The sequence below is a fragment of the Nipponia nippon genome, unplaced genomic scaffold (genome assembly GCF_047370975.1).
Source record: "Nipponia nippon isolate SJK-2023a ecotype South Korea unplaced genomic scaffold, ASM4737097v1 scaffold_6, whole genome shotgun sequence".
Classification (NCBI taxonomy): Eukaryota; Metazoa; Chordata; class Aves; order Pelecaniformes; family Threskiornithidae; genus Nipponia; species Nipponia nippon.
Genome location: NW_028262380.1, coordinates 20,563,133 through 20,587,571, shown reverse-complemented (window position 1 = coordinate 20,587,571; position 24,439 = coordinate 20,563,133). Strand labels below are relative to the sequence as shown.

The 24,439-nt window shown below is 46.1% G+C and overlaps 1 protein-coding gene across 1 annotated transcript; it reads left to right on the top strand.

The window, feature by feature from the left end:
• The first annotated feature begins 3,493 nt into the window (after positions 1-3,493).
• On the top strand, positions 3,494-24,200 carry LGI2 (leucine rich repeat LGI family member 2). The gene is made up of 8 exons (XM_087738022.1): positions 3,494-3,697; positions 3,769-3,840; positions 6,756-6,827; positions 10,089-10,160; positions 10,733-10,804; positions 11,921-12,090; positions 17,353-17,517; positions 20,139-24,200. Exons 1-8 carry the CDS (start codon positions 3,522-3,524, stop codon positions 20,954-20,956), a joined length of 1,617 nt encoding a protein of 538 aa, XP_087594148.1. The 5' UTR covers positions 3,494-3,521; the 3' UTR covers positions 20,957-24,200.
• The last annotated feature ends 239 nt before the right edge of the window (positions 24,201-24,439 follow it).

Here is a 24,439-nt window from a genome sequence, read left to right as displayed (position 1 = left end):
GGGCTACGGTATGGATACAATAGACATCACTTTTGAAAACAAGCAATTTTTTAATGTTCTTTTAGGGAAATGTATATGTGCGTATGTATATGCATATTTATATTTCAACCCCCACACACACACCTGTTCTCTGTCATTTGAATATTCTAAAACAATCATTCATTTTCAGTTTCAGCACGACAGGGCCGTCTGCTGCGTCCTGCTGGCGCTCCAGGCTCTCTCAGCCTCTGACGAAGCCTTCGCTCTCCGTGCCGGCTCCCTCCTGTGCAGTACCCCGGCCCTGCTGCACCTGCCTCCCCTTCCACCTCATCCTCCTCTGGCTCACAAGGAAGGCTCCTTGACATCTCTGAGAGCCCTGGAGAGCGCGGTCTGTGCCTGGCAGCCCCTCACTGAGTGGAGCAGGGCTGCTGCAGGCAAAGCTGTGTGAAATGCCCCAGGTGAGGACAGCAAGAGAAAATCCTCCTTCCTCTTCCTCAGGGAGGGGGAGATGATCGCCAAATAAATTGCAGTTAAATCAGAAAACACCCTGTCTGCAAAATTAATTGTGGGCAGTGATAGCAGGCAAATAGGCTTCCCTTCTGAAAAGCGCCCTGAGATTTTTAGAGGTCTGCATGAAACAGCTGAGCACGAGCAAAAGTTGCAGAATTGAGTCACAGAATTGGGATCCTAAAGGCTTTGGGGTGAAATAGGTGTGTATTTTTTAGAGAAGGTGCTTTACATACCAGTATGGCATTTGCAGACATTTAAAACCTTGTAGCGATACCAAAGCCCAGACTGTGTTTCCTGACAGTGTGTTGAGTGCCACTTGGAACGGGTGGACGCATCAAAGGCTTCCCAAAGTGACATCCCTGGATGGCCACAGCAGCCGTGCTTCATGGAGAAACGTCTTGTCTGGTTCATGGGAACAGCACAGCTTTGCTGCCGTTTTGGGAAATTATTGTTGTGCCTTTTTTATTTCATAGAATCATGAAATCACAGAATACCTCAAGTTGGAAGGGACCCATAAGGATCACCAAGTCCAACTCCCTGCTCCTCGCAAGACTACCTAAAACTAAACTATATGACTAAGAGCATCATCCAGATGCTCCTTGAACTCTGACAGGCTTGGTGCTGTGACCACTTCTGTGGGGAGCCTGTTCCAGGGACCAACCACCTTCTCAGTGAAGAACCTTTTCCTAATGTCCAATCTGAGCTTCCCCTGACGCAGCTTCATTCCATTTCCTCATGCCCTGTTGCTGGTCACCAGAGAGAGATCAGCACCTTCCCCTCCACTTCTCCCCATGAGGAAGCTGTAGACTGCAATGAGGTCACTCCTCACCCTTCTCTTCTCCAGGCTGAACAAACCAAGTGACCTCAGCCACTCCACCTAAGTCTTGCCCTCAAGGCCTTTCACCATCTTGGTCGCCCTCCTCTGGACACACTCTAATACTTTGATGTCCTTGTCACATTGAGGTGCCCAAAACTGCACACAGTACTCAAGGCGGGGCCGCACCAGTGCGGTGTAGAGTGGGACAGTCGCCTCCCTCAACCAGGTCGCTCCGCTGTGCTTGATGCACCCCAGGACACAGTTGGCCCTTTTGGCTACCAGGGCACACTGTTGACTCATATTCAACTTGCCGTCAACCCAGACCTCCAGATGTCTTTCCATGGGGCTGCTCTCCAGCCTCTCATCCCTCAGTTTGTATGTATAACCAGGATTACCCCATCCCAGGTGGAGAATCTGGTACCTGTTTTTGTTAAATTTCATACGGTTGGTGATTGCCCAGCTCTCTAATCTATCCAGATCTCTCTGTAAGGCCTCTCTACCCTCAAGGGAGTCCACAGCTCCTCCTAGTTTAGTTTCATCGGCAAACTTACTTAATGTACATTCGACTCCCATGTCCAGATTATTTATAAAAACATTAAAGAGCACTGGCCCTAAAAATCAAGCCCTGGGGAACCCCGCTGGTGACTGGCCGCCAGCCTGATGTAACCCCATTTACTCTAAGTCTTTGAGCCCAACCTGTCAGCCAATTGCTCACCCAATGTATTATGGACTTGTCTAGCTGCGTGCTGGACATTTTGTCCAAAAGGACACTGTGAGAGGCAGTATCAAAAGCTTTTGATTTCTGGAGGTGTTCTAGTATTTATTTTGGGGGATTTACAGTGACTTCAGGATAAAGCACCCGTGACCCAGCCAGAAGAGAATGACAGGAAAATCCAGCAGGGCTCACGGTTCGCAACAATTTCTCTCTGCTTGCCAACGAAATAAACATCCTGAGATTATTGCCGTTGTTGAACTAAGATGCAGATGTGGCGCATAATAGCTCCTGCGACGAGATGTATTACATGAATCATTAAAATCACTGAAAAGATAAAACCAAGCAAAGAAAACTGGGAATATCACTGACCTCAAATCATTTCTCTGCCTTGTTGCTACCTAATCAGACGATAAAGGAATTAACCTGTTCACTCAGGCGTTGCTCATGCTTTCTGAATTTTTGCCTCCCGGAGGGATTATGTATGGGTGGCGATGACAAGACCTGGGTCTGATCAGCATGAAGAAGAGAAGTCTTGCTGCTGTCTTCAACTACCTAACGGGAGGCTGTGCGGGAGCTGCGCAGTAAACGGTGAGGGGCAGCAGACACAGGCTGCAGCAGTGGAAATGGTCACCAAAATTCACAGCTGGCCTGTGCCGACCAAGGAGAGGGGCTCAGACGCCAAGGACAGAGTTACAAGAGTAATGCTTTTATTCATGCTCGTGAGGTGTCCCATTCAAATTGGGGGACCCCGAATGCGGTTTTACACATGGTTCTTACACCTTTCAGGCATTCAGATACACCATGACTTGATCAATCGCTAGGGACCACACGCACACGACTGTTCCGCAAAGCAACTATAATTCTATGGCGTCTTCATCCACCTGCTTCTTTCTTGATCTAGACGTCCCCGGAGTTGGTCTTGCCGCAGTTACTATGATGCCAGATGACGGGAGGGCTCCACGGAGGTGTGAGAGGGGCGAGGATGCTGGTGCTGTCTCAGTAGTCCGAGGGGCACCCTTTTTTCTTCGGGCTGGGGGCTGTCATCCTCTTCCTTGGGGTCCTTTAGCAAGCATGACCATGCAGTATACAATGCAAACTGTATATACATATGTGTGAAAGTTCATATGATTTCACACTACAAGGATTAATAGGGAATGAGATTTTCCCAAACCAAATCCAGGCTAGCTAGGAGGAAAATAACTCATCCCAGCGACAGCGCTCGACCCGCTAGCACCGGTTGCCCTGGGAAGTTGTCATTTCAGCTGATATTTTTTGTCGCTCGGGAGTGAGGAGCCGGGGGCCACCCACGCGCTCTGCCTCCCGACGGGGCTTTGCCCCGCCGGGAGGCAGAGCGCGTGGGTGGCCCCCCTGGGCCAGCATCGCCCGGGAGCCGGTGGCCACCGCTCCGCACCGCCCCTCGCAGCGGCGGGGCGGCGCCGCGCTGATGTCAGGGCGCGGGAGGCGGCGGGGGAGCGGCCGTCGGGCAGCGGCGGCTGCGGGATGGCGGCCCCGCTGCGGCGGCTGGTGGCCCTCTGCGCCGCCGCCGCCGTGCTGGCCCTGGCGTCGCCGAGGAAGCCCCCGCGCTGCGCTCCGCCGTGCAGCTGCTGGCGGGAGTCGGCGCTGTGCGTGGGGGCGGCGGGGGCACCGCGCAGCTTGCCCGCCGGCCTGGGCTCCTTGTGAGTGCGGGGTGCCCTGGGGAGGCGCGGGGTGCGGGGCCGCCGCTGATGGGTGACTTCTCTCTTTCCAGGAGCCTGGTAAACGGGACCTTCTCCGAAGTCAAGGACAGGATGTTTTCCCACCTGCCCTCCCTGCAGCTGCTGTAAGTATGGCACTGGAAGAGATCAGCGGCCAGGTAGCCCTTTGCCCCTTCCCCCTAAAGAGAGTTGCGGGTGCCCTTGCAGAAAGGGGGGTGACGGGTGAACCCCCAGCTTGTGCAGCCCCGCTGCCGTTTCGTAACAGAGGATGCATTTTCCACTCATAAACCACTTCATAAAACATATATTTAGCTACTGAAGGAGGACAAAATGTTTTCTGATGCCCTAAGTTCCTGGTTTTAAAAATTACAGCTTTAATAAGTTTAGGGCAGAGTTTTCCCCCCGGTGCTTCTCACTCGCGCTCACTCTGTGCCCGTGAGTCTCGCGCTGGCTTTGGGATGCTGCAGGCACGATGAGGGGCGAGCAGAGGCCGCCGGGACACACCTCAGGGGAAGGCTGCCGTGCATGAAGCGCTGGCGTTGTCTGCAGCATGACTCTGTGCTTCAGCGTCCGACTCGGAGGGCAGCCCCTCAGATGCCTGCTGACCTGATGGACCTACAGGCGGGATGGTCCTCTGCCCCCGGGGACAGCAGTCCAGCTGCCGGCGCTCTGCAGCCCTCCCTGACCTCAGACAAATCGCTTGGTTGTGCCCGCGTTGCAGTCAGGTGTGTGCCCGCAGCTCCAGCAGCTTCCCAAACTTGCTTTAATTTAGCTGTCCTGGGAGGCAGTAGCAGGGTCGGCACAGATACGGGGTGCGGTACAACCCCCCTGGGGAGCCCGGGTACTTGTTTCTCTGGTAGTCTGCAGAGGAGCGTGCCGCTGGCTGTGCCCTGGCCAGCCCAGTGCAGCCCGCCTGTAACGCCCAGTACCAAGCGGGCCCTCCACACCTCCCCCTGTAAGGACCGGGTTACCCCCAAAGCAAAGACACGCTGCAAAGAAAAATTTGGCAAAAAGATGCGAGGCACGCCAGAAACCCAGGCTAAGCGCCTGCCACAGAGCTAGATGTTAAAACTGGTCTTGGCAAGAGGTAGTCCCTGGAAGCATTTGGCAGCACGATGGCCAGCCTCCTCTCCTCGGGCACCCCCACCTCATTCTCAAAGGCCTGTCTTGCTATCTGGGGGGAGCAGCACCCCATGGAAAACACTGGGGACAAGCAAGGGGTGGAGGCTTTCACCTTCTTTAGCGTGGCACTGGTCCCAAACCCAAGTTTTTGTGGGACTTGGGGGCCAGCACGGAGCCCTGGGCAGAGGGCAGGGGGACTTTGCCCAGCAGTGAATGGGGGCAAACAGCAGACCTGTGCCAGCTGGGGAGGAAAGGGATGAATCCAAGGGTGGGCTGAGAGAAACCGTGGGCAGAAAATGAGAGATGGGGGGAGTCTGGCTTGTTTTGGATAGGGGCACTGGGAAGAGGGAGGAAGAGCAGCTGAAGGTTATCCCTTTTCCTTAGCTGTAGCAGATTTCCAGGAGGAGATGTTGGGGTGCATGGGGTGGTGGGGCAGGGGTCAGTTGCTGAGAAAGTCAGAAGTTGCCCATCGCTTTATGCAGTAGACCAGACGTGGGAGCGAGAGGGGTTTGTCACCACAACCACCGCCACCTTGGGCCCTGACAAATTTTCTTGGTTAGTGTATTTGTGACTTTTCCCTTGAAACATGAGGAAAAAGAATGATTAAATGACAAAAGAGATACATGCATAATTGAGCACTTGGGTACCTCAGGACTCTGTCTTCTGTGGCAGTAGCCATGGTAAAATAGTAACGCAAGGATTTATTTTTGATGGCAGTCTGTATCTTTGTCAGATTTCTTTGGGATAATTTAAGGAGCATTTGTCTAGTATTAGCATAATAACTGAGGATCAGAGGGAAAGTTTGCATTTCGTGTTCATTAGTCTTCTAAATTAATTTCAGTAAAATGCCTAAAACCATACAAAAAGAGGATTAATAAGTTACTCTAATAAAGCGATTAGTGCAGACATATTCACTCGTAGCAGAAAACTCTGAGATTTTCCAAAAGTTACTTCTTTTGAGTAGCGTTGGATTTTTAGACCACATACGAAGTTTTCCTGTTTTCTTAAAAGGAGATCGCTCTCTGTGCCTTTGAACATCAACATTGGAGATCATCCGCTGAAGTGCTTTGATACAGCAAAGAAGGAACTTTGCTGGCAAAGCCTTTCCATAGCATCCTTCTCCCTGACCGCCTTGTCCTGGCTCAGGTGACAGCCGCTCCGGTGCAGCTCTAACATGTTTTGTCCCTGAAGTTCACGCAGGAGGGCAAGGCAGTGCCTGGAGCAGGCAGCACCGGCGCGCTTCCTCGCTGCCTGCGGACGCGGGGCTTTGCTGTGCTAGGAGAGCAGGACTCTGTCTCTGGCGGTTTGGGCATGCCTGTGTTTCCAGCTGATGAACCGGCCGCGTGAACCGTGTGCTGTCCTCCCATGCCGCGGGCCGTAGCCCATCTGCAGGTCAGGCTTGGAGCATCCCCCTGGGAGTGCAGAATGAGCATGTGCTGATCCACCGAGATCAGCATAAATGAGAGCTGGTGCTCGTACAAAAGGGCTCCCCCCATTTCTGGGAGCTCAGGAGTGGCACTGAGATGGTCTCTTGAAAATTTTCGGTGTGGCTGGAGGGGTAGTGGGCAACTGGGGTCCCCGCTCAGCAGACCTACCCTCTAAGGATGGCTTTTCCTGCTCGGGGGACCAGAGAGTCGAGGGCCAGGTTGCATTTAACCAAGGTGAATGGGACAGCGAACATTTTTCCTGGGGAGTAGTGGACATTAACTAGCATCACATTATGCCTTTAGTGTTTTTTTTTTTATAGACCATTCCACAGTATTTTATGTGTGCTGCATTGGTGGGGCAATATGGGCTGGAGTCAGTAAGATTAGTTTGGTCAGTAAGATTAGTTTGGTCATGGGCAATAAACACAACAGGCATAATCCAGTGTGTCAGGTTTTAATGTGCTTTCCTAATGCGTGCTCTCCATTTTCAGCTTGCTGAACTCCAACTCCTTCACTGTTATACGAGATGATGCCTTTGCTGGTCTCTTCCATCTAGAATACCTGTAAGTTTGGTATTTTATGTCTTCCCCTGTCCTTTATAAATCAAGATGGCTTGATAAGTTGCCGAGACTCCTGCCATGGAGTCTTAGTCTTTACTGTGATTCCCAGGAGCAGGGGAGATGAAAGATTTATGGTCCACTCCTGTGCAAATGTCCTTTATGGTGGCTCACCATTTTTCAGAGGTTGCAGTGGATTTTTAAAATATGCTGTGAGTGCAAGGTGGCTCTGTGCAATTACAGCACACCGAAAAGGCCCTGCTGAGCGAGAGCTTGTCCTGGCTTTCCAAAACAGTGCCATCCCTGTCAAGGGGTTTTGAACCTCAGGAAGGAGGTGGGGAAGCCTCTCCTGGCCTGCTGGCAGCCTGAAGAGGAGGTGTGGAGTATCCATGGACTGCCCAGAACAACCATGATTACCAGACTGCTTCTCTTCCCCCAAACTTTCCTCTCCAACTTTGCCTTTTTTCTGATATCCCATTTAATGCCTGTGGCATTTATCTTTAAATAATTATAAATATATAAATATATATTTCATATAATATAAATTATTGTAATGATTTATATTATTATTTAAATCTATTTAACTTTCCTTTTCCTTACTTAGTTCACTTCTTCGTTGATTTTTGCATTACCTTCATTTCCCGATTTTTTTTTATTTTTTTTTTTTAGGTCACCCTTTTTTCTTTTAAAAAAAGTATTAGCCCTGGTACCAGGTTGTCCTCACTTCATACTCCAAAGGACTGCCATTTCTCTGTGTTACTGGACATGAGCTGGTATGTTTGAAGCTGAATATGACCTGCAAAAAAATTCATCATTCCACCCACCTTCCTGTGCTGAAAAGTAGCTGTGGAAGACATTGCTGTCTTTTTCTAAAGGAAGGCCAATGCTCATAACACTGACTCTTGCTAAAGTCTTGCAGGCGAGTGGGTATTAAGGCGGGGTATGTTCAGGACTAATAGTCTGATAGGTGCGGAGCAGCCAACAATGGGATTTGCAGACCAAGAAATAGAGAATAATGGTAAATGGTATATGCTGAAGTCCACGATTCAGCTACATCTGGATTTTTCAGCAGTAGCGAGTTATCTAATCATTCTCTTTTCCATGTGTCTACAGGAAAAAAAGCAATTTGCAGAATGTTTGTAAAAAGGAAGAAAAACTTTTGTATTGTTTCAGTAATGACTTGCTTTCAAGTGCTGATGAGTCTAACACAGAGCGTGTCCCAGCAGCCTATGCAATCGTAGCGGTTGCATTGGTAGCTGCAGCCAGACCCCTGTCTGAACGAAAAAATCCTGCCCCTCCCCAGCTGCTTGAAGGGAAAATCTCTGTCCCTGGTTGCCAGCTGCAAACCAGGGAGCAGAGGGAAGACTAATAAAGCCTTGCAGTTTCAATTTCCTTCAGTAGCAGCTAAACAAGTGGTCTCAGTTAATGGTTGTGGTCACCTCCCTGCCAAGTCCACAGAGCGCTTCCTCTTCCCAGCAAATCACACCTCGGCCGTGTGGGAACCGGGGGCGAGTGGCCTTTCTCTGGGGTTGTTTTTGGCCATGCAGCCGGTAACACCATTACAGCTTCAATAATTCATGTCTCTCAGTTACCAGTGATCAGACCAGACCTTACAGAGAATAAGAAAACCCCGCTGATGAAGAAGAATGACCAGTTTCTTTGTGTACAAAGCAAAGTCTCCAGATGAAGAGCAGCTGGGGAGCACCCACAGCAGATACATCTCTCTCTCTCTCTCTCTCTCTCTCTCTCCAGCTGTGTCCTGCTGTGCTTGCAGCACTGATAGTGGCATTCAGTGCACCCTTAAACTAACTGGCTCCGTGTACAGAGTCTGGATAAGAGAGGTCTGATAAAGACAGAGCTTTGCTGGTGATCAGAGTGGCGTTCCCAGGGTAGCATCCCTTCGAGGCCAGGTTTGGTGACTCAGGAATCTGGCAAAGTACTGAGCCCCAGCCCAAATGTCCATCATCTCGCTGCAGTGTGTTCCGTGAAGCCGTGTTTATTTGCACGGACGGGTGAGCTGGCACTGTGCGGCGATGCCAGGTGCCCGTGAGGGTGGCGGGAGGCAGTTCGGCTCTCTGCTCTGCGGATTGAATTCCTGTCCCCAGGCAGCCTTGTAACGGCTGACCCGCTTCTAACATCTTCCGTGTAGACACAGCACCTTCTGATCTGTACCCTTTGTGTGCAGTCAGGGGCCCGGTCACTTCGTGAAGGATTTTGGCTATGTCTAAACTGCAGAACCCAGAGCACTTGTCATCCCCTGCATCCCCATCTTGTCTCTCTTGAGAAGAGCCCTTGGCTCATAGCATTTTTCCTCTGTTTCCCTGGAAGGCAAACAAGGACGCATAGGAAGAAGGGAGACACTTCTATCTCATAAAACCTTTTAGAAATCAGCATGCAGTTGTCTTCATCCAGGTACAGCTGTACCATGCAATATCTTGATGGCCACCTGGCTGCAATCGCTTTGCAGGGCTGATGGTGTATTTAGGGATGCGTCCTCAAGTGCTCGGGGGTCAAGATGCTCAAGTATCAGCTCTTTCTTTAAATGCTGACGTGCAGTCAGGAGGAGCAGCAGGCTCCTGGAATCGATACGTGCCTGTCATTATTCCCCCAGCGCACGAGGCTGTGACTTGTGTGCAGCTGGGCACCCTGCAGAGGTGGCGTCCCGGCTGGAGAGACCTGAACTGCGGCAGCAAGAAGAAAAACAAGGCAACGGTCTTGCCGTTTATGCCAACTTCGGATGTCTGCAGTCCACGCCACAGCTCTGTGGGTGCAGGGGTGGCACTGCGCGTGCAGCCACAGGAGCTCCCCATCAGAGCATCTGGCTGCAGCCGGGGCCGCCCTGGCACCGCTCTGCTGCCCCGTGGTTTTAAAATGCAGGTGATTTGTGAGAGGAAGGTAGGACTTTAACTTCTAAAGTCCCTCTCAGAAGCCTCTCCTACGCAGGTCTTGCCTCACACAACATACCCTGAGAGGATTAACCAACAGAGGAACGATGTTTTTTGCTCTGTTCACTTTGTTCCTCTTCTGCTGGATGTTTGTGTCATGTGCTCTCCCTTGCGCTGCCTGGTACCTGCATCGTTCCTTGCGGTCCGCCCGAGGAAAGGGGAAAAGGGAACGTGCGCAGCTCCACCGAGACTTCCCCGCCTTTCAGTCTGAAGGGGCTGCCCAGGAACCTGCTGATTTGGAGACCATAGCTTAAAGCACTGGTGATGCCAATAATAATGTTAATTAACATCTTTTAAAATACTTTTTTTTTTTTTTGCCTAGATTCATTGAAGGAAACAAAATTGAAACCATTTCAAGAAATGCATTTCGTGGCCTTCGAGACCTGACTCACCTGTAAGTTATTTAACACTTGGTAGAGTAATTTGTACTTGAACAAAACTCTTCTGGGGTACCACTGCTTTTCCTGCCACATAGAAAACCTCCCTTCTCCTCCGTGTGTCAGCTTCCTCCCGCTGTTGATAACGTGCCTTCCACAAATTAAAAAATGGCCTTTAAGAAATGCCTGCTCAGGGAGCACTGCGGCATGTTCGGCTGCCTGCGCACACTCGCGGCTTGTGCTGGGGTGTGGCTGTGACCTGTGGATGCTGCACCGGTACCACCGTGATACCACCTACTCGTCATTAATGTCCCTGTTTCTTTTCAGTATGCTCAGTGATTGCTCTGTGTGTTACGTTTGCACCTGGGCCATAAAGAAGCTTTATATATTTTGCTTTCACGTGAGCTTCAAGCAATCTCCATTCTTGAATGAGAATAATTAATATGTGCCTGTTCCTTGCAACTGCTGTTACCAATGCCAGTGGCTGGACAGTACCAGTTCATTAACAACCTGTACGTGAGCTCAGGCTTAGGAAGAGTCAGCCAGACAAGAGATGGCAATGATGCTAAGCTCTAACTTTCTTTTCTAGTTCTTTGGCCAATAACCATCTCAAAGCTCTGCCACGGGATGTCTTCAGTGATTTAGATTCTTTAATTGAACTGTAAGTAATGAGAATCTTCCTATTGACTGCCTGCTTCTGTCACTCTGTTACTCTGAGTTTTATGTTCTGCGTTTGTGTGGTGCTGTATCTGATACCTGCACGGAAAAGAAATGTGCGTTTTGTTGTTCTAGCTTTTCTCGTTTTAAAATTGTTTACTTGTTAGACTCCTCTAAAATAACTGCTATTTCTCAAATCACTGTTGCTTCTCGTGATGCTGTACATAGCTTGCATTATTGTCCTTCTTTCTGATGTTTCATATAAATTGTTTTTTAGGGAAAGGGAGACAATGAATTTTAAAACTACAATTTCTCTGAACATTTTTTCCTGTTATTGTTGCATGTATTCCCTGAGATTATTTTAGCAAAAGGCATTCATTAAAAAAAATGCTTTTTTTCTTGTTTTTGTGCAGTTATAGCATATTGCTGACTTACTGTCAGTGTTTTCTTGTATAACTGAGCTGCTAGTCAGCTTCCCCTATTTTTGGCCTGGCTCTCCCAAACAGCAAAGCATAATTGTAAGCTACAAAAATTGCCAAGGGATCGAAGAACAGGTACAGTGTTGAAATTGCACATACATTAGTAGGGGGAGGTTAAATTGACTCTGCATCAGCAGTGACTCTAAAAATACAAGCCTTACATCTGTTCTTGAATGTAACACAGAAACGGTACCAGCAAGGCCACTCTGTCAAGCAGCGGTACCAGAGTAGTTTAGTGAAGGAATGGGCTTTATCTGTGTCAGCGGTAGGTAGATGGTGGGACGGAGGCTTGCAGCAGACAGCCACACTGCAGGATTTGTTACGTTACAGTCCTCATCCTATGAAAACTTATAAACCTGAGTGACTTCACACGGGAATCCCAGTGCTCTGTTTGTTAGTAAGATTATACGTGGGCTTATTTCCTAGATTGAAACTGTTTTTCAAGGACAACACTCAGTGAAGGAGAGTCCGTAGTAAGAGAGTCCGAATAAAACTTAAGAAACTTTCCTGTTCTCAGCTCAAAACCAATTCAAGGCTACTCAGATATTTTTAAATTCAGCATGTCACGGTGATAACAGTTCTGTAGTATTCATATTGCTATCAACCTTTTCAAACATGTTTATTTCTGTGTGTTTTTTTAGAGATTTAAGGGGAAATAAATTTGAGTGTGACTGCAAAGCCAAGTGGTTGTTTTTGTGGTTAAAGATGACAAATTCCACTGTTTCTGATGTCCTGTGTATTGGTCCAGCAGAATATCAGGATAAGAAGTTAAATGATGTGACAAGTTTTGATTATGAATGCACCACTACAGGTATTCAGAATGTATATTTCTAAGCACACTACAAATGGTTAAATATCAGAAGTTTAGACTATACCCTTTCGCTTCTGTGAGCATGACCTGGGGGGAGGAAAGGGTTACATACAAAGCACTTCCGAGTACTACAGCAAGCATAAAATGGGAAAATTACATTTCGAAGCCAAAGTAAGTAGCGAGTTTTTATTTGGATTAAGTGATAATGGGAGAAGAGCTCTGACTATTCGTATTCCAAAAGACTTGATTATGACTCACTTTGTGACTTAATTTTCATCACAGAACGCTTTCTATTATCTGGAATAAGGCCATATAGTTATGGCAGATGAGCTTCCCAAAATCTCTGTATTTCACAGAAAGCAATGAAAAGAAGTCCAAATAATGTGGCTATATCTGTTATCTTTATTCAATAGGCCACAATTTAATAGCATCAAATGTGGCAGCAAAACTGCCAGCAGTTCTTCACGGAACTCCATTAAGTTGAAGAAAAATGTCCAATAATATTCTGACTACTGTAATAATATTCCGACTACTGTCTTGTTTAGGATCTTGATTTTTATTTTAGGGAATGTCAAGCATGCTGAAGGAAGTGAAGAGAAACTTGCATGTGGTTATGCTTATATTTTATGACTGAACAGCCGCAGTTACCTATCTTTAAATGTAGTCACATCATGTAACTGAGAATATCAGCTGCGAGTATTGTTTTTCATCTTTCATGTATATGATGTCAGCACTCTGCCTTTTTTCTATACAGTAGTATCAGAGGCATTCGAGCTCTCATCTGTCATCAAGGCAGTCATCATCATTAAGAGACAATAGAAAAGTTGATTACTAGTAATGTAAAATAAAGTTTCAGTACAAGGTATGAAAGGTAATCCAAGGGCAGTATGTAAAGGAAAAGAGAATGAACTCAGAATTCAAAAATATGTCAGAAGAGCAGCAGAGGTAACGCGCGATTATCTGCTGCATGAAAGCATGTCAGAAGCAGGAAAGCAATGTAGCTTAGACCGGTACCAAAGTTACGTTCCTGTGTCTGCCAAATCACCGAGATGCAAAAGTACAAAGTAAAAGCAGGCTTTATTTCATTTCAATCTGGTTTAAGCAATTGCGCAGTACTAACAGTGTGCGCAAACAAGCCTTACCTACCTGATCCTCACACCTATACTGACCTACCTGCCCTCTGTCATCTCTTTGTACCCAGAAACCTAACTATAAAGTTGCTAGAGGCAAAGTTTGTCCTTAATGTTAGTCCCTTTGTCTGCTGTAAGCGAAATTACACCAAGCATAAATCTTATTTCACATGCTGTAGAGTTTGCTGGGCAGCTAAGGCGTTACAGGGTGCAAGGACTGCCCAGCTGAATATTTGTTCAGATGCCATCAGACAAGTGCTCTCGCAGCACGGCGTGTAGCTGTAATACACTCTTCAGATAGTAAAGGACGTTTTCGAACCAGTCATTCCCTGGCTGCCGTGAGGGGAGGCTGTGTGCCTAACCCCTCTGGCCTGGGGGCAGGCGGCAGCAGGCTTCCCAGAGCTCCAGGGCATAGTGAAGGTGGAGGGTGCAGAAGACGTGGAGCTCTGGCATCCTTACAAAGTGTCTGAGAGGGACAGAGTGCATGCAGAAATAAGCTGTATGAGACAAACCAGAGATAAGTAGAGTAGAAATGCAGATCTTCAGGAACGTGTCACCTCTGAGACAGCATCATGTCCCCTGCACTGAACTGGAAGTTACCTTGCTCGAGCTATAACCCTGCGGTGGCCCTGGTGGTCTGCGGTGGCAACCCACAGCTGCTTTTTCCCTCTCTGCCATTGCCTCCCCCAGATCCAAAGAGAGTGTAAATATGCCCATAGTCATTCCTTCAGGACTGATTAGTCACAAGCTCGGGCTTATACCACATTTTGAAGTAAAGCAACATATCCTCTTGGTGTGTTCTCCTTTCCCACTCAGTGACAGGCAGTGCTCTGCAAACCTCTTTCATTCGTGTTAGTCTTCAGTATTGTATTTCACGCCTTTGCCAGGCGTGATCAGACTCTCCACCATTTCTGCTTTCTGGTACTCTGTGTCGAGCATGACTGGACGTAGGATGTGGTAACAAGGCAGTTTGCTTGGTAAAACGTGCATCTCGGTGGCTCCATCAGTTCATTGCGTCCTCTGAACTGCTACAGTGGTAACGGGAGGAGAGATGTAAAGAGGTGCTGCCGCATTAAACAAAGAGCCAAAGAACAAAACGCTCCTATTGCTTATTCACAGAGAAAGTGATCCACAGTGTCGCTGATCTGCACTTTTAACTCCTTTCGTGATAGCATCTCTTCCATTTCTCACAGAAGGGAAATTCTCACGGACTCCATTGCATCACAGAAGCAGGTTAAGCTGTTTCACTTCGTTTCTTGTCTTTCTCCCACAATGGTGTGTGAGGGGGCTGTGCTGTGGCTGTAAGCATGGCAGGGGAACGAATACTTACTTTCAGAAGACTGGTAAACGGGCCTCGCACTCCCACAGTCACTGGAAACAGGTTGTGTGTGTGCCTGGGACCTGCTTTGCCCAGACCTGCCAGCAGGGATCATCTCGCCGAGCTTCGAAAGCTTGGTTTCCCCTTTCTTTACCTAGCTGGGACTGTCTTCTGGAGGTGGTCCTCTCTCCCCACTGGCTGGAAGGAAGGTAGTTTGCAAATTAAGAGTTACCTGCTCCATACTCACTCCTGTGCTGGAGGTCACCCGTGCCACCATGGTGGGACACAGGAAGGGATGGCTAACTCTTCCTGAGAGCACCCCAGGTCCTGAGTTGCCACACCTAGAGCAGAAGTCTCCACCGTGGAGAAGAAGGGCTGTGAGAAGAGGGGAATGACTGGTGGCTGAGTTGCAGGATGCAGTTTAGGAGCTGCTGCCCAAACAGGTCATCGGTCCCCTTTCTCTTCAGTGTCCTCCAGCGTCCCCCGTGCGCCTCCTCTCTGCTCTGCCAGCATCAGCGCTCCTGTGTGCTGGGATCAGCCAGAGCAGAGGCTGCCAGGAGGGAAATCAGCCCAATAACAAAAGCGTTGGGTCCCTGATCCGTGACAGCTCGTGACGTTCAACAGCCAAAGGAGCGGAGGCAGAGCAGGCGGCTGGAGGATGGGGGGACCACCCCGGCCCTCAGCCGGCAGAAAGCAGTGTCAAAACCATGTGTCTTGAGCCAGAGAAAGTATCGGGGTGCACTGGGGTGAGAGGGAGACAGCGACAGCCCGTGCGGCCAGCGGCACGGGGGGAAGCGAGGGCCACATCCTCTTCCCTCTCCCATGAAGGCCGATCCAGCTTAACAGAGAAAAATGTTGGGAAACACCCCCCTCCAACTCTGTATTTACTGTATGAGCTCTTTCTAGCATTAAAGCAAGGCATGTGGACCTGCCTGTAAAACTAAATCAAGCCCCTAAGACCTACATTTTTAGCAAGCCTTTTGTGGCAGCATCTCTTTACTGTGTAACCCTGTTCCACATTAGTCTGGTATTTCCAACTGGTGCTAAAAACGTTTATTGCTTTTTACTGATTACGACTGATTTTGTTACCCATTTTTACTCATCGAGTGACATAAAGAGCCCGATGACAGGTACAAGTAAAAATAGCTGTGTTAACACTGAATCATTTCTGAATGAGCAGTGGGTTATAACACAGACTGGTTTGTTTTAATTCACAGATTCCCTCTAAGTGATTTCAAGAGGTGTCTTTTTCAGCATTAGTTTTTTTGTTTTTTTCACAAGATTTTAAAAATATTTTTATTTTCTGTGACTGTATCTGCTATTGTTCCATCCTTAGCTACCTTTCATGATTTATCATACTTTTACTTTCTGCATACTTCAGTGTCAGTTTTCTCCAGTCCTTTTATTTTCCCAGTGAGAATGAAGATAACTTTCTTGTTTTCCTACGAGCATTTATGAATCAAGCCCAAACTCTATTTATAATAGTCCCTCGAAGAATGGAGGCTGTCATTTCTTTTGCAGCTGTAGAATCTGCTCTGTTTGTTTAATGGTAGTCATCTGTCTTTATTCTCCAGAAGTGTAACTCCTCAAGGGCAAGGCTTTCAAGCATGCAGAGACAGAGTTCTTCATTCAAAAACAATTATTTCATAATGCACCAAAATGAGGGATTCGAGTGAGGACTTAATTACCATTTCACCAAAATCCCTGGGTGCTCAGGCCCTTCCAACGTAGGAGTGCATGGTGAAAGCATCTAGCAAATGGAGCTTGATACAGAGCGGTGCGTGGTTCTGCAGAGAAACTCCATCGTAGTGGAAGATGCATTTCCTTTTCTATATATCTATATCCATACATCACTTCAGCGCAGGCCTTCTGCCACACTCTAGACCCAAGTGCTGGCTTGTCTTTGTCAGCTCTGCTAGACCCGTTTCTTTTTCTGATAATAATGACCATGCCCAGCTGTCAGGCCAAAGATCAAATTCAGACCCAAGTCTCCTCGCTTTTCCCCAGATTGACTCTATGCTGACTGCTGACGTAGCCCAGGGCGAATTTTAGAGTTAAATCTACAAAGGCATTTTGATTTTGAGAGGAAAGATTTTGAGAAGAAATCTTGAATTTTGGAGTTACACTCTTAGTCTTTACAGGTTGCTCCAACTCCTCAGTCTTAGTATCCAGAATAAGTTTTCCACTGGATAGTAATTTGCAGGTTGGTTGTATTTTATGCCTAAACTACTTTACAATGCCCCATAAAACGTTACGTTAACTGAGTTTTTGATTACACCATTTTGTCTATGGTCTAGCCGAAATGGGGTTATCCCCAGGCAAACTTCAGATTATCATTTCACTTTCTGCCTGGTTTAGCATAACACAAATTGCTAGTGATTAAATTTGCATGACTTAAGAAGTTATTTGACTTCAGCTGGAAGTTGCTGTCTCTCAGCTTGAAAGTGATTCTAGCAAGGCCATTTCACTTGACGGGAAAGCAACTTCCAGCTGTGGGGAAAGAGACTTCTCTCTCGATATCCTGATTTCATTGATACCAGCAGGCCTAGCTGGAAAATCTGATTTCTGCCACTATTTACCTATTTGATCTCCTTGGCAACTATATTTCCAGAGGACAGTTTATGAAGCCTAAAGCAGGAGAAGCTTTCCCCTGTTGCTGCATGCCTAACATGAGCACTGACACTTCCATGCTAGTGTTCTACAAAATCCAGAGTATTTAACTCATTTTTCAGTGTTAATTGTTGTAATCACTAACCACTTACTCTGTGTTTCCAGCAAGGATGTATCCTAATTGTTGTAAATGTATGTTTCTAGATTTTGTTGTTCACCAGATTTTGCCCTATCAGTCAGTTTCAGTGGATACGTTCAACTCAAAGAATGATGTGTTCGTAGCCATTGCACAGCCCAGCATGGAGAACTGCATGGTGCTGGAGTGGGATCACATTGAAATGAATTTCAGGAGTTATGACAATATCACAGGTATATGAACACTGGGATTCCAGTCATTGATGAACTGTTGGCGTTTCGCAAGGATGAGATTCGTAAATGGGACCAGCTGATGGTTTTTGTCCTGAATCTCTGTTGAAATTGGCAGATCAAAGTGTGTAATGTTTGGACATGAGTGACTTCATGGCGTAGTGCATCTTCTTAATACATGCACATTTAACCTCGCTGTACCACACAAACTAGGCTTTTTTTTGTCTGATCTTGTGAACTGTTCTGAAGGCACAAACACTTGCTGTGAATGTCACACCGTGGCCCAGCTTAGACGCTCGCTGCCTGAATCACACTGCAAGTTAAAGTATAGGCTAAAGGAGCTCTCACTCTTGCCAAAGTGCCTGCAAAATAGAATAGAAAAATACTCTACTGCATGTAGAAGGAAATAGGTCTGAAGGATGCATCTAGGGTAGGCTGGCCAGGAAAGCATGTTTCACAGCTGAAGATGACATAGAAATATTTAAACTGTGTTTGTTACCTAAAGAGATGTGCTATAAAGCTTTCATGTTTACTTTCCATTTATAAGCATCCTGGCCAGATTATTCATCAAACAAAAAGCCCATGTGGATGCCAGGTGATTTTCTATTGCTAACAACCATTCTGTCCCTAACCGACACTCATGGTGCTATACAGAGCTCAGTCACACCATGACAGCAGGGACAGAGCATTTAGAGCTGTTATATGCTGCCCAATTTCCCAACTACTTCAAGCTACTGGTTCTGAGGTCTCAGGAGCTAAATCTATCTATGGAGAACCCTTCCCTCCTGTTCTTGTTACGTGTGATAGATTATTTTTTGCCTTGCATTTTGGGAAACAAAGAGTATGCTGCATCCTCATCTAGTGTTGTGGGAAGTCTACAAAGGCAGCAAGCACATACCTCCTCAGATCAACTGTGTGTGCCACTAACGAAAGTTTACAAAATGCTACCCCTCTGTCAGGAAATTCTGGAAATGAAAAATTTTGCTCTTTCAGGTTTTATTGTGTTTTGGTAGCTTAGGGGGAAATACGTACCAGTGGATGTAAATTGAGAAGTCGATGGCCCAAAGAGAGCTAGCAGAACTCCAGAAAAACTCTGGAAATGAAGTTGAGAGTTTAGGTCATTTGCAAATACATCCAGCTGTCTTCTGGATGTATTTCGTCTTCCTGTGAGTGACATGATTAGGAGACATTTCTGCTGGGGACTGGTGTCGTGGCTCCACACCCAGCGTGCATGCTGAGACTCATTTCTCGAACAAGTGTCCTGTGTTCCTGGAAGGCCTGAGCTTAAGCTCTGGACTCTGAAATGTAAGTGAGCTAGAGACTTTGCCAAGGGACACAGGCAGGTAAAGAGCCTTTTGTGGAGCCTGAAGAGCGTTTTGTAGAGCTCAGGAGCCAGCTATGCGCTCCATGGGGAGTTTAATTACTAAGTATATGCTTGGCATGTGGATGGCCAAATTTAGCCCTTTATGACATGGGCTTATTGACCTGAACTAGTTGTCATGATTGCCTTTAGAGTCAACATGCAGAGAATAGGTGTTGCTATGCTCTGCAGAAGGAGACATCTACAGGCAAGGTGAAATCTTGTCTAGAGTGCTTTTTGACTAAGTTAGACCAAAAAGAGCCTGGATAATCAGCTTTAGCATTTGTGTCTACGCTGCAGATATCTTATGGTGCTTGAGATGAATCCCACCCCTCCAACATTGGAAGGGTGGTAGATCATCCGAGGCTGGCTGTGAAACACCTATGGGTAGGGGGCCAGCAGAAATGCCAGGGCTTCTCCCGTAGTGACTGTGACCGTGCACGCATAGAGGAGCATTGGCAGATACTGTGCCAATTTTACTGCTTAAACTGTGCACTTCAGAGAGGAATTCCTCTCTTCTTCCAACAAAACCTTTCGTAAGTAGTCTGGTTGTTACTTTTTTGATGTGGATCTTGTATAGGGACTGGACATTCTCAAAACAGACCACAGCTCAATCTAATCTAATCTGGCAACTGCAGTATTCCTAAATATTTCTAGTTTAACATAATCTCAGGAAGACTTAACAGAAACAACAGAGTTAAATTTATCTTTTTCATCCTGCTGTCAGGTGATATATCCACAAGACACATCAATATTTCTATTTAGAGTACCAAAAAGCTGACTCTGGCCCTCTTGGAGCAAGAAAAATAGACTATCTTTCATTCTTCTAGTTAAACTGGAAAAATAGACCTTCCAAGAATAAGAGAATTTGAGATTCCCACTGAGTCATAAGATAACAACTCTTGTTACTTTGGAATAATAAAATTTGGCTTAAATAATTGTTTTGGATATTAGGGGCCCCTGTTTGAACAAACAGAGAAAGAAAAAGTATTCTGGTTAAAAAGGAATGAGCATTTTAGGGTGCATCATACTTGCACACCTTGAGGGGTGTGACATTTCCAATATTTGCAGTCATCTTTCCAGTTATTGGGGAGAAAAAAGTATGGAAAGAAGCTCTGACAGCATGTAGTAAAAGACAAAATTATGAGATGGTGAAGATTTTAAAAAAGGGGCAGGGTGATTTGGTAATATCTCTGTGGTTTAAAAGGTGCTTTGTACTGTGCTAATATATGTGCTTTTTTTTTTTTTTTCCTTTGGGCAATAGGTCAGTCCATAGTGGGATGTAAAGCCATTCTTGTTGGTGACCAAGTCTTTGTGGTGGTGGCACAGCTCTTTGGTGGCTCACACATTTACAAGTATGATGAAAGCTGGACAAAGTTTGTCAAATTCCAGGATATTGAAGTATCTCGCATTTCCAAGCCAAATGATATAGAGCTTTTTGAGATAGACAGTGAAATGTTTTTTGTCATAGCAGATAGCTCTAAAGCAGGTTTGTCAACAGTGTACAAGTGGAATAACAAAGGATTTTACTCATACCAGTCCCTTCATGAGTGGTTCAGGGACACTGATGCTGAGTTTCTCGATATAGATGGGAAATCCCATTTAATCCTCTCTAGCCGCTCCCAGGTTCCCATTATACTCCAGTGGAACAAAGTTTCCAAAAAGTTTGTGCCACACAGTGAAATCCCCAACATGGAAGATGTCTTGGCTGTGAAGAGTTTCAGGATGCAAGATAACCTGTACATCACGCTCACGAGATTCATTGGTGACTCCAGAGTTATGAAATGGAATAGCAAACAGTTTGTGGAGATACAGGCTCTTCCATCCCGAGGAGCCATGACGCTGCAGCCTTTCTCCTTCAAGAACAATTACTACCTAGCCTTGGGAAGTGACTATACCTTCTCCCAGATATACCAGTGGGATGCTGAAAAGAAGCTCTTCATGTTATTTAAAGAAATTTATGTGCAAGCCCCACGGTCTTTCACAGCTGTGTCAACAGATCGAAGAGATTTTTTCTTTGCCTCTAGTTTTAAAGGAAACACTCAAATATTTGAACACATCATCATTGACTTGAGTTTATGAAAAGCTGCTGGAGTGAAATTCATGTGGAATGACATTTATACACAAGCAAAACAAAGAGAGACCCTTCCAAAGACAGGGTGCACCTATGGAGTGTGATGACATTTTCTGAACTTTTCAAACTTGCATATTAATCAGGGATTGCATTTACTTGGTTACTGCATGACATGTCCGTTTTATCCTTTTTCAAAGACACTTTGTAATCTGCAGTCATTCAGAGGTGAGTGCAGTGCTCAGGATTCATGTTGACATCTAAGAGAATGATCTAAATTTTACTCAGAAAACTACCTTGAATTGAACATCTTGTAAAGAAAGTGAAGAGTAAGCCATACAAAGCATAGAAATGCTCTTGACTCTTAAACTAACATGTTAGTAATGATTTTAAGATTAGAGCCAGTTCTTCATGGTTGCTGATGAATTGTGAAAGCAAACAGCAATGTTCCAGAATACACGTTATTTTGGTTTCTTGAGGTCTGTCTTCAAAATCTGTCTTTGTGGTTTATAGTAAGTCTGAGGCATTGTTTTAATTTGTTGAAGATTAAAAGGAATGTCAAATGTCAATTCCATCATTCACTATTTCAGCAACAAATTGTGCATAACAAATAGCTCAGCCCACAGTAACTGGGTAGCCAGGAAAAGAAGGGCATGTCACTTCTAGACTGTGAGATCTTAACAAGATAACATAGACAATAACAGAGGTCTGCTTGGTGCCATGAATGAATCAACTACAAATTCCATCCACTTTCTGTTTGAATAGGTATTCCAGAAATTCACCCCATTTTGCCCTAATTCATACTCTTCTTGATGATCCCAGTAGGTTCTGGGATGTTTTAACAAGTAAATCTGTTGTGATCTCTCATTCTAGAAAGCACAGCTTAAGCTTAGCCTGAAACACACATCTACATCCATGTACTCCGTGCTATAGCTCATCTGTATGCAATGAGATGATTTCTTTTCCAGCATTCTCCTCCCAGCACAGCTCACAAGGAATAAATTCAGGTTTTGGTTATCACAACCTGTATTTGGGGAATCCTCCTTCTGCCTGAGGTCTAGATATGACTTCAGTATCACTGAGTCTTTTGAAACAAAGGCAGCTGGAGCTGTTTCGGGCTAGACCTAACCCTGCCTCCAAGAACTAGGGTTTCCTTTTGGTGGCTCCAGGCTTTCACTGGGTTGCCAAGCCGTTGAAGGTTAAACAGGAGGATGTGAACAGCCCATGCCCCATTGGTGTTTTGGGTGGCTACAGACTAAGGCATTCAGTCATCCTAAATAGGGCAGTCCTGGCACACAGACCCTCTGTTAGAATAAGAGCAAGGGACCATTTTCCTGGAAAGGCCTCTCCACCATCCTTACCCACAAAGTTGTGTATCCGAGCCCTTGTTTGTTCACTTACACAATATGTTTCTTTAAGTTTTCACATCACTTAGCATATTAGGTTGTTTTATCATGTCTTGCTGCTGCACTGCTGCCTTGGATAAGAGGGAGGCTTTCCGTAAAGCAGGCCGAGCAAAGGAAACTGTCCTTTATTCCTTCATACTCAGGGCTGCCTCACCATCTCTGTGCTGAGTGAGCTTCATTTTTTGCCCTGGACACGTGAAACATGGTCTATTGTCACAAATAGAGATGTTCTCACTGGCTTCCTGACATCCAAGATGTGAACAGTGCTGCAGAAGAGGATTATGCACAAGGACTGCCATGAGGAGTCATAACCTGCCAGTGACCTGGGATATCACAGCCTTCCCCAACGTTTGCCTCGCTGCTATGAGATAAAATTATTACTGTCAGAGACATAACTAATTTTATTTTGTTTTTAAATGATGTGTTAATTTTTTCCTACAGAGACACTCATCCTGTTTTTTTTTTTAATTACATTGGCAACTTAGCCCAACCAACCATCTGAAGTATTGCACTCTGCCTTCCAAATCCCAATGCGCTGTCAGTCCCGTTGGTTCAATCAGGCCAGTAGATGCAAACCAAGCCTCTGCAGCAGGTTTTAGCAGTAACTCTCTGAGGATTAAGCTAACAAATCTGACAAAACGAAGAGATGATTCGTATGTCTGCTAGTGAATGCAGTTTCTTACCATGTTCCCAGTTTACTTTTTAAAGCGGGTATGGCTGGCAAGCGATGTTTCTTTAAACTGTGTTGTGGGAAGGCAATTTTTTATTGCTTTTCTGTCCAGCGTGCATGTTTAAATAGAGTCAGATATGCTGCCAAGGAGGGCTATTTTTCAGTGCGCCAGCACTTTCTTTCAGGGCTCACTGCTAGTACCATTCCCTCAGCAAGGGGAATCAGTCAAAGAGGTAAAGGCTAGTTTAGGGAAATTGGATCTTGACATTTTTTACTTGAAGGAAAGGAAGAGGATGGAGGAAAAGGCCTTGTGTATCCAATACCAGGAGATTGTACTGTTTTGAGAGCCAAGGGGATTTTGAGACTTGGCTATCAAGTTGAATTAAATTAAAATGGTCTCTGCAGAGACAGGCTTAATAAAGAGGCTAAAGTGATCCACAGGAGTCTAGCTCATTCACATGGGACCAGAAGAAGAAAGTGAGGGAAATGAATTCTGCAGGCAGGCTGCCGCTTCTGCTGAGTGGCTGTGTTGGTTGGTTGGGAAGCCCAGCTCAGCATCCCTCCCAGCTTCAGGAGGAGCCTGGAGTCAGACGCCGGCCCGCCTGTTCTGCGGAGTTAGTGCACAGGAGGTCAAAGCAGCTAAGAGGGAGGGCAAAAAGCACCAGTCGATGAAGAAAAGGGGTTACGGTACATTTCGCAGGACTAAACAAAGGCAGGGTCTCAAAAAGAGCCCTGTTATGCTATTCCTGCTCCCAAGGAAAAGCTGCAGGATGCAGCCATAACAACAGACATCATGAAGCACTGAAAATACTTTCTACCTTTCCAAATGCAACAACGGTTTTGTCTCAATGGCCTATATTCTGTAATAGAAATTGTTTTGAATAGTGAATAAACTATGCATATTCATGATTTATTGCAACTGTTAGACCATCAGGACAGTAAGAAAGGATAACAGAACATGCCACCTGGTAATTTTTAATGTATTCTACAATACAGACAACTATGTAAAGAACAGTAGTTTATATAAGCGTAGATTTAATATGATGTGCTAGCTACAGTGGGAGCATTTTAAGGCTGTATATACATTGAGCTTTTTTTAGTAAAGAGGAGCTGATGCAATCTGTGCTATGACACATGTATGTACTCTTTCAATATATGAATAAAATGTAGTTAATGAGACTAATAGTGGTACGTCGTGCGTGTTAAAATATCCATGCTGTGAAGGTCCACACTGCCAGAGGGATGGACAAGGTGGGCAAACGGGTCCTTGTCCATCCATGATCGGGTTTGGCTTTTGAAAACGTGGAGCAAGCCGTGCTCAGCTTAGTTAAATTCAGTTTCTCTGCCTGAGGTAGCTCGGACCTCCAAGGTTTTGCTGTTCCCTGGCTTTCCCCTTCACTCTTTCCTTACACCCCATC

Coding starts and splice junctions, on each gene's coding strand:
- LGI2 (XM_087738022.1), top strand. CDS start 3,522: ATGGCGGCCCCGCTGCGGCGGCTGGTGGCCCTCTGCGCCGCCGCCGCC. Junction 3,698..3,768: donor CCCGCCGGCCTGGGCTCCTT/GTGAGTGCGGGG, acceptor CTCTCTTTCCAG/GAGCCTGGTAAACGGGACCT. Junction 12,091..17,352: donor TTATGAATGCACCACTACAG/GTATTCAGAATG, acceptor GTATGTTTCTAG/ATTTTGTTGTTCACCAGATT.